The sequence below is a fragment of the Corylus avellana genome, chromosome 4, assembly GCF_965113065.1.
Source record: "Corylus avellana chromosome 4, dhCorAvel1.hap1.2, whole genome shotgun sequence".
Lineage (NCBI taxonomy): Eukaryota > Viridiplantae > Streptophyta > Magnoliopsida > Fagales > Betulaceae > Corylus > Corylus avellana.
Genome location: NC_142493.1, coordinates 20,396,259 through 20,411,301, shown reverse-complemented (window position 1 = coordinate 20,411,301; position 15,043 = coordinate 20,396,259). Strand labels below are relative to the sequence as shown.

General features: G+C 35.1%; 1 protein-coding gene across 3 annotated transcripts; it reads right to left on the bottom strand.

Moving 5' to 3' along the window:
- Positions 1 to 375: 375 nt before the first annotated feature.
- Positions 376 to 6,914, bottom strand: MPK17 (MAP kinase 17). 3 transcript variants are annotated; one of them, XM_059589801.2, is made up of 11 exons: positions 6,474 to 6,899; positions 4,160 to 4,568; positions 3,900 to 4,027; positions 3,741 to 3,800; positions 2,964 to 3,113; positions 2,654 to 2,807; positions 2,397 to 2,536; positions 2,217 to 2,290; positions 1,364 to 1,465; positions 1,013 to 1,262; positions 376 to 659 (listed from the first exon to the last, which is right to left on the bottom strand). In XM_059589801.2, the coding sequence occupies exons 1-11, from the start codon at positions 6,735 to 6,737 to the stop codon at positions 609 to 611; spliced, it is 1,782 nt and encodes a 593-aa protein (XP_059445784.2). In that variant the 5' UTR covers positions 6,738 to 6,899; the 3' UTR covers positions 376 to 608. The 3 variants fall into 3 exon arrangements, with proteins under 3 accessions (XP_059445784.2, XP_059445785.2, XP_088371213.1); XM_059589802.2 differs by lacking the exon at positions 6,474 to 6,899 and adding an exon at positions 5,983 to 6,080; XM_088515087.1 differs by lacking the exon at positions 376 to 659 and having other exon boundaries at positions 666 to 1,262; positions 6,474 to 6,914.
- Positions 6,915 to 15,043: the final 8,129 nt, after the last annotated feature.

The window sequence follows — 15,043 nt, the reverse complement described above, 5'->3', positions numbered from 1 at the left end:
GCTACCTCTCCCATTAGTTCTTTAATAGGTGGGATTGAGCTTATAAATAATTTCAAAGAACTCTAATTGAAACTTAACTACCTACTTTGAAGCGATAGCATAGATGTAGTTAACACTTTTTTTAAGTTGTTACCAATGGTATCAGAGCAACTTAATAACGTCAATCTCACGTTAGAAAGATGATTAGCCCACATAAAGTGAGTAAATTATAAAGGTACTCATAGGTGCTAAATTTGACATTGGTTCCTTACTAGGTGAGATTGAACTTTATAGGTAATTTTAGTGAATTGCATATTGCCTAGCCTTTTTAGATTGCTAGTGCTTTTCCTGGGTTGTTGCAATTCTTCTCGATAGATGTTAAGTTTTCATATCATATAACAGCTAAAGGATAATTCAATAGTTCAGTATTGTTAATAAAAGACACCAACGAAAAGTCCCAGCCATAAAATGAAAAAAATAAAAGGAAAACAAAAATCCACAATTAGTATCACTATAAATACTACAACCACCCACAAACAGGGGGAGTTTATGGGCCTAGCGTGTAAAAACAAAGCTATCCCATGCGCAGATCAGAAGTATAATTCTAGGGGGTATAGTGTTGTGATTTTCTACGGGAAACAATTAACCACAGCTTCATCTTGTTCCTGGATTGTTTCTTCCTGCAATGAAATACAGCAGAGATCACATAACAGAGGATGCAGAGTTACATTTATGTGTCCCACACCACACAATTCAAGCTTCCTTTTCACATAGCCAGTGATCTTCATCTTGTCAATAAAAGAACACAAGCAACAAAACGTTCTAACACACAAACAATAGTACCTCATTCTCTACTACACTCTTCATAAGAGGAAACATATACGTAACATCACGAAAGGAGAAAAAGGGTTTTTTTTTGGGGGGTGGGGAGGGGGTTGGTGGAGGGGGTCGGAGATCGAAAAGGAAAGTGTTTTTTATGATGTGTGAGTTATCACAACAAATAGAATTTAGTATGTATTCAGAGAATACTTACCTCACAATTCTTTCCTTTTACACCCACACATTTAGAAGCACTAATGCTAGCACTCTTCAACAGGCTGTGAGGACTAATGCTAGAGCCATTCTGCATAGCTGATGCATTTTGGTAAGTATATTCAGCTGTCACAATCCCTTCTGACCTTGGAGGGCTCTGAAGGGTTGCACGAGAAGCTGAAGCTGCATTACTCTTTTTACAATTACCATTTTGGTCAGTAGTCTCATCTTTGGGTGCAGAAACCCTTTCCCTGGTTGATAGAAAGGGTAACAATCAGTGGGGAAAAGATAATAGAATCAAACAAATTGCATAGCAATCAGAAAGATAAACATATTTTGTTCAACACTTGACCTAGGCAAGGAGGCATGCTTCCTTTGTAGTGCAGTGCTTCTTTCACCTCTACCATATTGTTCCTCGAGATGGGCAAATAGTCGCTTAAATCGATCAAGTCCACTGGGTTGACATAAAACTCATTTAGGACAAAACAAGGAAAAAAAAAAAAAACACCATCAACATGAAAAGTTTATCATGATTTGATCAAATTAGATCGTGCAAAAGAATTCCTCTCTAAGTAAAAATAGTTCTCTCAAGAAGAAACAGGATTTTGTGTCATGCAAAAAGTTAATTTTGCAGCAATGTCAAGTGGCAAACCACAATATTCCCTTGTTCCTGAAGTTGGGAAGTACACAGTAACTTGTACTTATTATGACCAAGATTGAAGAAAATTGGTAAGGTACCGAGATCCACAATAAATCAGAAAATAGTGTTTTGTTGTTTTAAATGGTGATAATAGTCATTTTCAAAGCCTTCTATGGGAACTTTCCACGTGTCTTTTGCACTCCTTACTATCACAAGATAACCCATAGTGCATATATGGAACACACAGCATTAAAAGTTTTTAGGACAGCTGTTGTGTTTTAGCAAAAAAGCAAAAACATTAACAACCAACTCAACATACAAAACACTTACAACTCCTTTCACTTTTATGTCACATTACGACCAAAAAGCAAAAAGTACCCTCTAAAAAGTTTGATCAAACAAGCCCATAGGAAGCTGAGACCTGGGCCCTCCCAATCACCATGACATCTAGGGGGATCCTTATTTTCTGATGGATTCACTCACTCACTCATATACATGCATGCGTGCGCACACCCATCATCATCAACATTGAAAGTAAAAGTAGTAGTAATGATGACAATAGTACCTAGGATACATGAAGCTACTTTGATCTCCACCTTCAAGGTACTCATGCAGCATTTGTGGATGATACTCTAAAATCTGTATGCTTAGAGATTTACACCATAAGTAAATGGCAAGTGTAGGAGAACACCGTCAAATCAAGATATAAATCACAACTGAAGCCCTACCATCACAGTAGCCATACCTCTCTATAAATTAACTCTCTTACATCATCTTTTACTAACTTCCTCCTTTCAAAATCAAACTCGAGTTTCGAAATTGGTTGCCTAGATGGTTCATTGTCTGCATTCGCCAACCCCTGGAAATATGGATCAGCTAATGCCTGAAAAGAAACAAGCGCTAGTGTCAGGAAAAATAGATATATACGATGCCTAACCATATTTAAAACTAAGAAAATTTTAAAATGCAACTGAAAACAATCAGTTTACTAAAATCTTATCTCTTCAGCAGATGGGCGATCTTTGGGCTCAAACGCAAGCATACGCTTTAGTAAATGAAGAGCCAATGGATCTGCATTGGGGATTTTTTGTGAGAAAGGAGTTGGAGGCTTTTTACTCATGCTATTTAGATATCTCCTAGCCTTTTCATTCCGAATCTGCAGGTAATACAAACAACCCGATTGGTGAGCAATCAGGAGCATAAGTTTAAAATAGATCTGAGTAGGAATTTAACAAAACAACCACTTAAATATTTTGAAACAATTATTTTAAGAGCAATGTAATGGCAAAAGAGACAGAAAAAGATAACAGACCCTTGATATGGATTCAGCAGCAGGAGTGCCAAGTAAATCAGTTATGAGATCCAATTGATGTGCCACATTTTTTCCAGGAAACAAGGGTTTTCCTTTTAGCATTTCTGCAAATATGCATCCAATGCTCCATATATCAATAGCGGGCGTGTACTGCAAAAAACAATTAATGAAAATGCATTACCAAAATCTGAGAGGGATTAGTTCTATACATATCAAAGAAGACAGTATGTAGAACTCGCCCACTGAAGAAACCGGATTAATCAACATCATAAAACAACAGCAAGAAATTCATCATTCTAGAAAATCAGTCTACCAAATCAAACATAGTCCAGAGAAACTATAACCAGGTTAGAGACATGATCTTAAGACTCAAAGTTTTTTTGCATACTAGGTTATATAGCATCTTTAAATTTCAATGGACTTCATTAGTAAGGGCTCATCATTATCCAGTGCCATTAAAGGTTCTAAGCACACTGAAGTGAAGAGTCCCCAAGAGCTTAAGCACAATCCAGAGAAAATCATTTCAAAGCTCTCAATGAAGTAAAGCTCATGTTTTGCTATATATGCATGCTTTGGTATAGCTTATCATTATCCAGTACCATTAAAGGTTCTAAGCACACTGAAGTGAACAGTCTCCTAGAGCTTAAACACATATCCAGAGAAAACCATTTCAAAGCTCTCAGTGAAGTAAAGCTCATGTTTGCATGAATGTATGTATGTCAATAGGACAAATCATTTGAACTTGAAATCATAGGAAACATAATCTGTAATACTCACCTTGGAGAAAAATGAACCACAGAGTTCAGGAGCACGGTACCATCGAGTTGCCACATAATCCTTAGACAATAAACTTAGTCAGCAGATGCATAGGCTTTATAAAGCATTAAAAGAAAAAGAATGGCACTTCATGACTTTTATAATGAAAGCAAGACATACAGTCCAGAAAATAGCAGAGGGGGCATCATTAAATGATGCACGAGCAAGGCCAAAGTCACATATCTTCAGCTTGCAATCCGCATTAGCAAGTATATTTTTCGGCTTTAAATCTCGATGAAAAACATTTGCTGCCAAGAAACAAAAATGAAAAAAAAAAATATATATATATATATATATATATATATATATATATATCAGAGCCATTGAATTGTAAAAGCCCATGAGAATTCTATCAAATCACATTGAAAATTGAGGTCAACCTGAATGTATATACTTTAAAGCTCGAAGAAGCTGGTATAAGAAAAATTGATAATGTTCAGGTGTCAGATCATCATTTGCCTTAATTACTTGGTGAAGGTCAGATTCCATCAGCTCAAACACAACATAAATATCTTGAAATTCTCTTCGAGATGGAGGAAGCATTATATGTTTTATCTGTACGATATCTGGGTGTCGAAGTAGCCGAAGTAGCTTGACTTCTCGTAGAATGCGTGTGGCATCAGAAACATGCTCAAAGACATCATTGATTTTCTTTATAGCTACCCTCTCTCCAGTGTGAGTATCAATTGCAGAGGCAACAACACCATAGCTTCCTTTGCCGATTACTTCTTGAATTTCATATTGACTTGCCTCACCATATTCTGTGAAAAATTCTTTGTCAAGCATGCTCTGAGTAAATCAAATTTTAGTTAGCAACTCTTCAAAAGCAAGTACAAATAATAATTGAAAGCATAAGTAGGAGAAAAAGAAAGATAGTATTATTAATGCATATCTAAACAGATGTAATTATATACAGTTTCTGTCATAAAAAGGAAGAGGAAGAACTAATTATTCTATAGCTTACAAGGTAAGTATAATATTTAGATTTGTTCAAGTCCTTGCATAGTTTTTCACGAAACATATTCCATAATAATGAATATCTCCTTTAATCCTATACAAGTTCCATGCATGTGAAAGGATGCTTGAGCAAAGGAATGGACAATTCCCAAGAATGTCTCAAGAACCATTTACAGATTCTATCTTTTCAGTTAATAAACAAAGTACCCATTTAAAACTAATATTCTTTTTTTTTTCTATGGCATGTTTACCCACAGACACGCTGAACAAAAATTACATTGATCAAAAGATTATTCAATTCAAAACAAATTGTAACTTGTCAGCAAACCTAAATAAGATTGTTGGACCACTATCAAAACATGAACATACACCATATTCTTCACCCTGATCAAATTCACCCGAGTTTCATCACTCTTGACCACATTGACTCAACCTTAATATCCATCTGTGTCAGTGTCAATATCTCACATCTGTAAATTCATATCTGAATGCATTCTACGAATTTTGTTTCCCTCTGATTTGGAAGCACAATGTGGAAAATGCTTATACGAAAGACAGGACAGTTTCACATCCCAAAGAACAAATCAAATCCATCGTAATATGTTTTTCTTATGGGTCGCTTGTTTGTCCTCTAAATTTAGTTATCAATAGGTAAATCGCCATCAACAGCAGAAGTACAGCAAGGATCTATCATCAACAGGCAAAACGAACTGATTATGTGCATCAATTCGACCAGAACACCATATCTGATAGTAAATTAAAGGACTAATCACAGTCTTACTTTCATCCATTAGATTCATCTGTTAATTATAACTTGACTTCTACCTTGGATTGGCAACTTTGACTTATCAAAACCCCAAAGATCATAAATAAAGTACCTTTATGGCCAATTACAAGGAAGGAAAACAGAAACTATAAACTTGCATAGACTAAAACCATGTTCTTCAGTATATTCTATAATTGCAAATTCCAAAAGTAGCACAATAAAACAATAACTTAACTCTGCACTCTTTAAGTAAATTTTCAGTGTCCTTGATAAAACTATGAGAAATTCCATGTATGCGATTTTCACAACCAAAATTATCCAAGAGCAAGATATCAATCACATACGCGCATATAACTTGTGAAGCTGATAATACGATTTCATACGATTATAGGCGCACGAAATTGATAAACAAAGAAATTCCAAATCACATAAAAAATAAAATAAAAAAATAAAAAAATAAAACAATAAAAACGGAAAAACCTTTTTGTTTCTCGGTTAACAAATCGACCGAGAGCACGAAGTTGCTCGGCGCTCTCGGTGTTCTCCAAAGAAGCACTCAAAAGGATATGGACTGCTTAAACACCATATATATATATATATATATATATATATATATATATATATATATGTGCATATATCCGCACAATCACGCGCACACGAATAAAGAAAAACACGCAAAATTTGAACTCGTCAAAAGTAAAACAATAATGAATCACAAGTTGATCAGAAATGAAGAATTGTTTTATTTAGAGTCAAATAAAGTGAGCGAAAGAGAGAATAGAACGATACAGCGCATATAAATTTGAATCAATTATTCGGTCTAGAAAAGGACAGAACTAATTGCAGCTGCAACTCCTCAATATGCGGGCCTTATCTTATCAGTTTATCGGAATCGTACAAAAGCAGACAGACAGACAAACAGACAGACAGAGAGAGGGGAGGGAGAGAGAGAGATTGTGTGCGTGAGTGACCTTATGAGGGTCCGTGGGGGCGACTCTGGGATTGGTCCGCTCGGGGACCTTGATCCGCTTCAAGCCCGAGATATCGAGGTCCACGATGATCGTCAGCTCCTTCTGATCTTCTGAAGACGACGATGATGGTTGTACTGCGTCGTTTGTTGAGTGCTCATGATGGCTGTTATAGTCAATGGCGTCCACGACAGCAGCAGAAGAAGAAGCAGAAGAACAAGAGGCAGAGGTAGAGAGTCGTTGACACCAGCGAAGAAATCCTTCCATGCTTAAATCTATCACGCGCCGCACCCTATCTTTCGCACCACCACGCGCCTCAACTCAGTTTTTCGTATATCAGTTCCGTTGGACTCTTTACTCCGATAAGCAAAAGGGTCTGAAATTGAGATCCGTTTTGGTGTTTGGCAATTTTTCCGGAGCTGTAAAGCAACCAATAAGTTCGTGCCAGATCAGCCGAAAAAAAACACGTGCTGTCCGTGTGAACCCGTAATCTCGCCGTTATAAGGGGAAATATATTCCGTACAAGAGCTACACTGATACAAAAATTCATGTACTTCCTGTTTGATACATGTGGACAAACAGACCTTTTAGGTGTGGGTGTAGGAGTTGGACTCTCTTGTTGTTCTGCAGGTTCTTCAGGTTGAGTATATTGACCGTATTCTGAAAAGGTTCAGCATGAGTGATGCTAAGCCAATTAGCACACGCTTGGCTAATCACTTCCGACTATCCAAGGACCAGTCTCTCAAGACAGAAGAAGAGAAGAACTTCATGGCTAAGGTTCCATATGCCTTAGCCATTGAAAGTTTGATGTATGCCATGGTCTGCACGAGACCAGATATTGCTCATGCAGTGGGAGCTATGAGCAGATTTATGACAAATCCTGGAAAACAGCACTGGGAAGTAGTTAAGTGAATACTAAGGTATTTACGGGGTACCATTGATAGATGTTTGTGCTTCAAAAGAGGCGAGTTAAAACTACAAGGGTTTGTAGATGCAGACTTTGCAGCTGAGGTAAATCACAGGCGGAGCACTACCGGATATGTATTCATAGTAAGTTGGATTTCGTAGATACAAAAGATTGTTGCTCTATCCACTACAGAGGCAGAGTACATAGCTGTGACTGAGGCTAGCAAATAAATGATTTGGTTACAGGGACTACTGGCAGAAATGAGATTCAAGCAAGAGAAAAATGTTTTGCACAGCGACAATCAAAGTGCAATACATCTGGCAAAGAATTCAGCATTTTATTCAAGACATAGAACTTCATTATCACTTCGTTAGATCACTCTTGGAAGAAGAGGTGTTAACACTTGAAAAGATCCAGGGCAACAAGAATCCCGCTGACATGCTAACCAAGTCAGTAACTATAGAGAAACTGAAGTTGTGCTCAACTTTAGTGGGTCTTCTAGCTTGAAGACAAAAAAAAGGGCACACAATTTCATATCGAGCAACGATAAAGCTGGTTCTCTTGTTCAAAAGTTCGCCAAGTGGGAAATTGTTGACAAAGTGGCTCACTTTGTTTCTCCCTCTCTCCATTAGTCTTCTTTCCTCTAGAAGCCTTGATAAAATAAGCTTATTTTGTCAAAGCTTGTGGGCTATTTTGATAGCTCAAAATCAGTGCAGCCAAGAAGAGTAACAAATGCAAAAGGTGGTGGTTGTCATCAATTCTTGAAGAAGAAAAATGCTGCAAGCCCATTTAATGTGTAGGAGGAAGTTGATTCTCATACGGCTATAAATAGCCATGTCTCTCATTTGCTTCAACACACCAACAAGCAAGAGCTTTTTACAAAGATGGAAAAAATTAGGAGCTAAATCGAAAACAGATGATAGTTTGGGGGGCTTTTTTATATTTTTCCCTACAAAGATAAGAGAAGAAAGTGAGGAAGTGAGAGAGAGCTTTCAAGAGAGCAAGAAATAGAGTAGTATTTTTCTGAGAGTGGCCAAACACAGAGTGTGTATTTTTCAGGAGTGTGAGAGATACACAATGTGAGTAAGATCAACTAATCCAAATTTTCTTGTTCATTCTAGTGATATAGTGAAATCTGGTGTGCTCTAAGGGCAGTTAAAAAAATTTGACAATAGAGATTTTATTGGCATTTTGATTGACTTAGAGAGTAAATTTTTGAAAAAAAATTTTGGCGGGTTGACTTAGGGACTTATAATATATTTACTCGTCTCCAAGAGGTAATTCAATCGGTTGGGATCATGCCTAATGAAGTGGAGGTCACTAGTTTGAATTCTCATCTCCGTCTTTTGCGGACATTAAAAAAAAAATACATATAATATATTTATCCTTTTTATATTTTTAAAATTATAATTAAATTTATGATAAATTAAAATAGTAATAATTTTAAAAATCACATTAATTAACAAAAAAATAAATAAACTCCTTTTAACATTACTCGATCAAGGTTCCTATTTTTCCTTTGCCCAAATTTCTACAAAAACACAAAGCTGAGCTCATAACGACAAACACCAAGGTTAAAATTCCAAAAAAATAAACTAGAAACAGCTGTAATTGAATTGGCCGGGAATTACGTACCTTAGAAACATTGGGGTCATCCTGGATGATGAACATCGATGACCTAGAACAAAATATCTGTAATATACTAATATATAAACATAGCTTTCGATTTCTATATGATTCTTAAAAGTGGTTCAAGAAAATCAATATCCCAATATTTGGTGGCAGAAAAAAACAACAACAATCAAAGCCAAGTTTTGTTTGTAAGAAAACAAAGAAATTAAAAATAGAACCCTTTTATTAGGATAACAATAAATAAGGGAAACTAGACATGTTCCTCATAGACTACCATGTAATTTGTTTTGTCTTTTTCAAACTTTAGTGATCTACCATATTAATTTATCACTCAATTTGTAGTGTTTTTCTACTATTAAATTTTTGGTTAACGTAGTTGGGAAGCGCATCACGTGACCCACACTTGACTTATAATGTCAATTATATTCCATAAATTCGTAAAAAAAAAATATCAGGAAGTGACCCACAATCTAGTCATGGTTTTGGCGCGACTCATGACTAGCCCTGAAAGTTTTTTTATTTTTATTTTTTAGGATATTTTTGTCATTTTAAATCACACGACTCCTTCCATTGGATTTAACAAAAAATATCTAAACATATGGGAGACATTGCAAATTGTATAGGGGGTAAATATAGTTTTTCTCTACAAACAACAATTAATTTGAATTTTTTATTTTAGGTTTTTTAACCATTCAATCATCCATTTCATTACACAGAGGGGCTTCATCTACGTTGATCACGTCATCTCTAAATGAGAGTGTATTCTTGGCTAGCTTATGAGCTCTTTGGTTCTCAGCCCTTCTTATATGATATACCTTCCATTGTTGAAATCATTAAGCACCTTGCGAGCATCATCGATTAATTGGCCATAACGACACAAATTTTTGTCGTTATTTCCTAATGTCTGCACCACCTATAACACGTCACATTCAAGTTCCACCTTATGTCACAACATCTTTTTAGCAAAAATTAATGCGAAACAAATTCTGCAACAACCATATCAGTAATATTAATGCCCTTAAAGCAAAGTGGCCAACACCCTCCCCCCAATAGAATCATGTATAATCGCTCCAATGCCCATCTTCTTATTATGTGTATTTACCGCAACATCTTAACTTACCTTTAGTAATCCCCCGGAAGGGGCCTTACAGCAATGGCAAACCTTCCTTCTTATGTGCTTTGACCTCTGCGCATCTTTGTAATCTTGATGGGATTCTATAGCCTTTCGTATAATTTTGTATAATTTATTTTAAACCACAAGTTCTTTGCTATTACTGCCATTGATTCAAAATGATGTTGTAATGTTACAAACATTCTTAATTATTTAGTTGTTTAAGACATGTTTTATTGTTTAAGGCATGTTCATAAGCATATAAAATAAAATTCAGCTTATGTTTTTTTTTTTATAGAATTTTTTTATAAGCCAAAGATTCTTATGACCATTAGTCATTAAAATTGTTTTACAAAGCTATTGATTTTTTTTTTTTTTTTTTTAATCGTTTGGTCAAGGCTTACGTTATGACCGTTGATGACTAACGCACTTTCATGACTTTTTGGAAAAGTCATCAGCTACTCACATCTATTAAAGAAAGTCCTCTCATGTGCCCCGATAGTCATGACTGCAACATTTTTTTTTTTTTTTTTTTGACAAAAAGCACATTTTTTTTTTTAGAAATAAAAAACTTCTTTTGTCCTATATTCTCTCTTTAGCAATTAAAGAAGAAATTTATCTTCTTTTACATTGAAGCCTCTCAATTCTAAATTTCATTTGGAAAAAATCATACAAAGAGTTTTTTATTTGACCTTCATGTTTGGAAGTGTTATATATATATATATATATATATATATATATAATACTAAAATATGAAAGAAAAAGAAAAGATCGTGGAATCGGATATACACGTGTGGGCTACACCTTGTATATTCACTATATTAAACAATATTACATAACTCTCTATTTACAGAGGGACAATGAGTAGTGACCAAGAAATCTTAAAGTAGACCTAAACTAATTAAGGAAGAGATTAAACCTTACAAGGAAATATAATAATGGAGAATAAAAATATTCTAGCATAAAGAAAAATAACCTGTTAATGAAAATATTAATAGACCTAATTTAGAAAATATAAAATATTCCAATTGGAAGTGTGTCCTTAACAAAAGCATACGTTATAGTCCAGTTTTGGAAGATTGTGTGTAATGAGAACCAATTGTACCAACTTACACACTTCGAGAGGCATGAAATCAACATTTAAAGGCAACGCTCTTACGTTATTCTATAGCATTGTGAGTTATTTCCTTGCTCTACTTTTTAATTGCATTCTATTTATCTTAGTATCAATTTATTTATTTATTTATTTATTTTCGGATTAATATTATTCAGTATCAACCATAATTTTTGCACCATCCAAAAATTTTTAAAATAATCTTGAAGGTTGACGTATGAATGAACAAATTCTTGTTGCGGATAAAAGTTCTTCCAGATGCTACAAAAAGCAAACATTTTGTATATTCACTATATACAAAATATTGTATATAGAGAGACAACCTTGTATATTCACTATATTAAACAATATTACATAATTCTCTATTTACATAGAGACAATGAGTAGTGACCAAGAAACCTTAGAGTAGACCTAAACTAATTAAGGAAGAAACTAAACCTTACAAGGAAATATAATAATGGAGAATAAAAATATTCTAGCATAAAGAAAAATAACTTGTTAAGGAAAATATTAATAGACCTAATTTAGAAAATATAAAATATTCCAACTGGAAGTGTGTCCTTAACAAAAGCATACGCTATAGTCCAGTTTTGGAAGATTGTGTGTAATGAGAACCAATTGTACCGACTTACACACTTCGAGAGGCATGAAATCAACATTTAAAGGCAACGCTCTTACGTTATTCTATAGCATTGTGAATTATTTCCTTGCTCTACTTTTTAATTGCATTCTATTTATCTTAGTATCAATTTTTTTTTTTTTTTTTCGGATTAATATTATTCAGTATCAACCATAATTTTTGCACCATCCAAAATTTTTTAAAATAATCTTAAAGGTTGACGTATGAATGCACAAATTCTTGTTGCGGATAAAAGTTCTTCCGGATGCTACAAAAAGCAAACATTTTGATGGAAATAATTTTGAACATTGGCAATAAAAGGTTATTGCAGTTTTAGATTTTATAAAATTTCTAGTGTTTTAACTGTGCCTAGACCGGATTAGGAATCTAAAGAACAATCCTGAGAGTTAAGAAATTGAGAGATGTCTAATAAATTATGCACGAATAATATATTGAATGTTTTATCTAATGAATTGTTTGATGTTTATTGCGACTTTATTATTGCGAAAGATTTATTAAATGAATTAGTTGATAGATATGTCATTGAGGATGACGGCACTAAAAAATCTAGCAATTTCTTACACTTTCAAATGATTGATGAGAAGAGTATTACTTCTCAAATTCATGAGTTTCATAACATAGTGGCCGAATTGGCCAAAGAGGTGATGGTCAACCAGAAAATTTTGTGACCCATGTCTTGTTGAAAAATTTTTGGACTCTTGGAAAGAGTATAAACTCCATTTCAAACAAAAGAAAGGCTTTCATGAGTCTTCAACAAACCATAGTACATATTAAAATGAAATGAATAGGTCATTGGAGAAGGTTAACAAAGCTAATTTAGTAGAAGAGGAATATAGTAGGTCTCCACAACACTACAAGAAATTTGATCATAAGCCTAAAGGAAAAACTTGGAATTATAATAAGAAAAAAATTCAACACAACTCATTTACTAATAAAAAATAAAAAAAAGGTCAATTGTTTTGTTTGTGACAAAGCAAATCATTATGCAGTTGTGTGTAAAGCAAAAAACTACTAACAACAACAAATGATCAACATAAAAAAATAAGTAGTCTTTTGGTGGAGGCCTTTGCATCTTCTAGGTTCAAGGCAGAGACACCCAAACGAAGAGATATATAAAAGTTGAAGAGATGATAACTGGCATTGGTAAAAAGCAAAACGCACCATGATTGAGATGTGGTTGGTTGGTAGCATAAATTAAGGGAAATGAGCTGTGATTTTGAAGAGTGGATATGGGAAGTGTGGACGGTGGAGATGAAGAAGAATTGAAGGTGGGTTGTCTTGGGAAGAGAAGATGAGACCTGCGAATTATGGGGAAGTGGAAAATCATAAGGACAGAACATGTGGCTTTGTGAATAATAAAAAAACAAAAAATGGCACATGACAACTATTTCTCGAAGACAATAATGGGTTTCTCTATCAAAGCATAACATAAAGGAATTATTTTAATGCTAAACACAATGCTATGCATTTTTCATCATCTTCTTCTACCTAGTGCATGATTTCCTCCCCCGAAACTTCTCAAATGCCAAAGACAGAGCTGACTGACCTAGAGGAAGGGTTAATGCCATAAGAAAAGCTTTTTAAATGATAAATTCGATTTGGTGTCAATTGAAATACCAACTTCCTAAAATTTATTCTCGCTACCGAACCAACTTTGTCGACTATGAAAAAAGTCTACTGCCTACTAGCCGCTAGTTAGGTGGTGCTAGTTGGTTCTCGGACGATACTCGGCTGGCAAGTGATAAGTGGTTATTTTGCATAGCCCTAAATTCTGTAGCTACTAGCCATGTTTGTGGATGTAGAAAAAGACAATGGAAAGATAATTGTAGAGAAGAAATTTGTATTTCTGATGTGTGTTCAATTGTACAATAGAATGACCTATTTATAGTTGAATGAGGCCCTAAAAGAAAGGAATTACAATAATTACAAAATCATATAAAATCAGCATATTTACAATAATGAATACGGTATCAAATATTTTTGTAATATATTGAGAATATTACGGGAATATAATATTGCGGAAATATAATATTCTAACTTCCCCCCTCAAACTCTAGGGGGCAAAGCCAACTTGAGTTTGGAGATAAGATCATTGAGTCGTCCCGGTGGATGAGATTTGGTAAAGATGTCAGCCAATTGATCTGCAGAGATGACGGAATGAAGATGTAAAATACCATGCTGAAGATGTTGGCGGATGAAATGACAATCAATCTCGATATGTTTTGTGCGCTCATGGAAAATATCATTATGAGCAATCTGTATGGCACTCCGATTGTCACAATAAATAAGAGAACTAGTGGACTGAGAAACACCCATGTCGGACAAAAGCCATCGTAACTAGAGAAGTTCAGATGTAGTGTCAGCAAGAGCACGATACTCAGCTTCAGTACTAGATCGAGCAACAATAGATTGTTTCTTACTGCGCCATGAAATTAAAGAAGTTCCAAGTAAGAAACAATATCTAGTGGTAGAGCGACAATCAGTAGGATCACCAGCCCAATCAGCATCAGAGTAGGCTCGGAGCTCAAGAGGTGAATGAGAGGAGAAGTGAAGACCATGAAACATAGTGCCCTTGACATAGCGCAAAATGCGAAGAACAGCAGCATAATGAGTAGATTGAGGTGCACTCATAAATTGACTCACCAAATGAACAACATAGGCAATATCATGCCATGTAACAGTAAGATAAATGAGACTACCTACTAGCTGCATGTAGAGAGTAGCATCTGATAAAGGCTAACCATCCGTGGCTAGAAGTTTGGCATTGGTCTCAAGGAGGCTGCTCACTATTTTACTGTCTGTCAGACCTGCTCGGGAAAGTAGAGCAGATACATATTTGGCTTGAGATAGATAATAACCATCATTACTCGAGGTAACCTCAAGACCAAGGAAGTAGCTGAGTGTCCACAAGTCCTTCATTTCAAAATTTTGGCTAAGGAATGATTGAAGAGCACGGATGCCTGAAATGTCATCACCAGTAATAATCATATCATCTATATAAAGAAGGATAAAGATAGTACCATTATCAGTAGTCCGAAGAAAGAGAGCTGAGTCATAAGAACTAGAAACAAAGCCTTGTTGAGCAACCACAGAATTGAACTTGGCAAACCAGGCACGAGGAGCCTGCTTGAGACCATAAAAAGCCCGACGAAGTCTGCAAACTTTGTGT

Bases quoted from the DNA above. Each gene is read 5' to 3' on its own strand.
- MPK17 (XM_059589801.2), bottom strand. From the start codon at position 6,737: ATGGAAGGATTTCTTCGCTGGTGTCAACGACTCTCTACCTCTGCCTCT. The intron at 3,801-3,899 runs GTATGTCTTGCT...TTATTGTCTAAG, and splicing joins CCTCTGCTATTTTCTGGACT to GATTATGTGGCAACTCGATG. The intron at 1,466-2,216 runs GTACTATTGTCA...ATGTCAACCCAG, and splicing joins AGTAGCTTCATGTATCCTAG to TGGACTTGATCGATTTAAGC.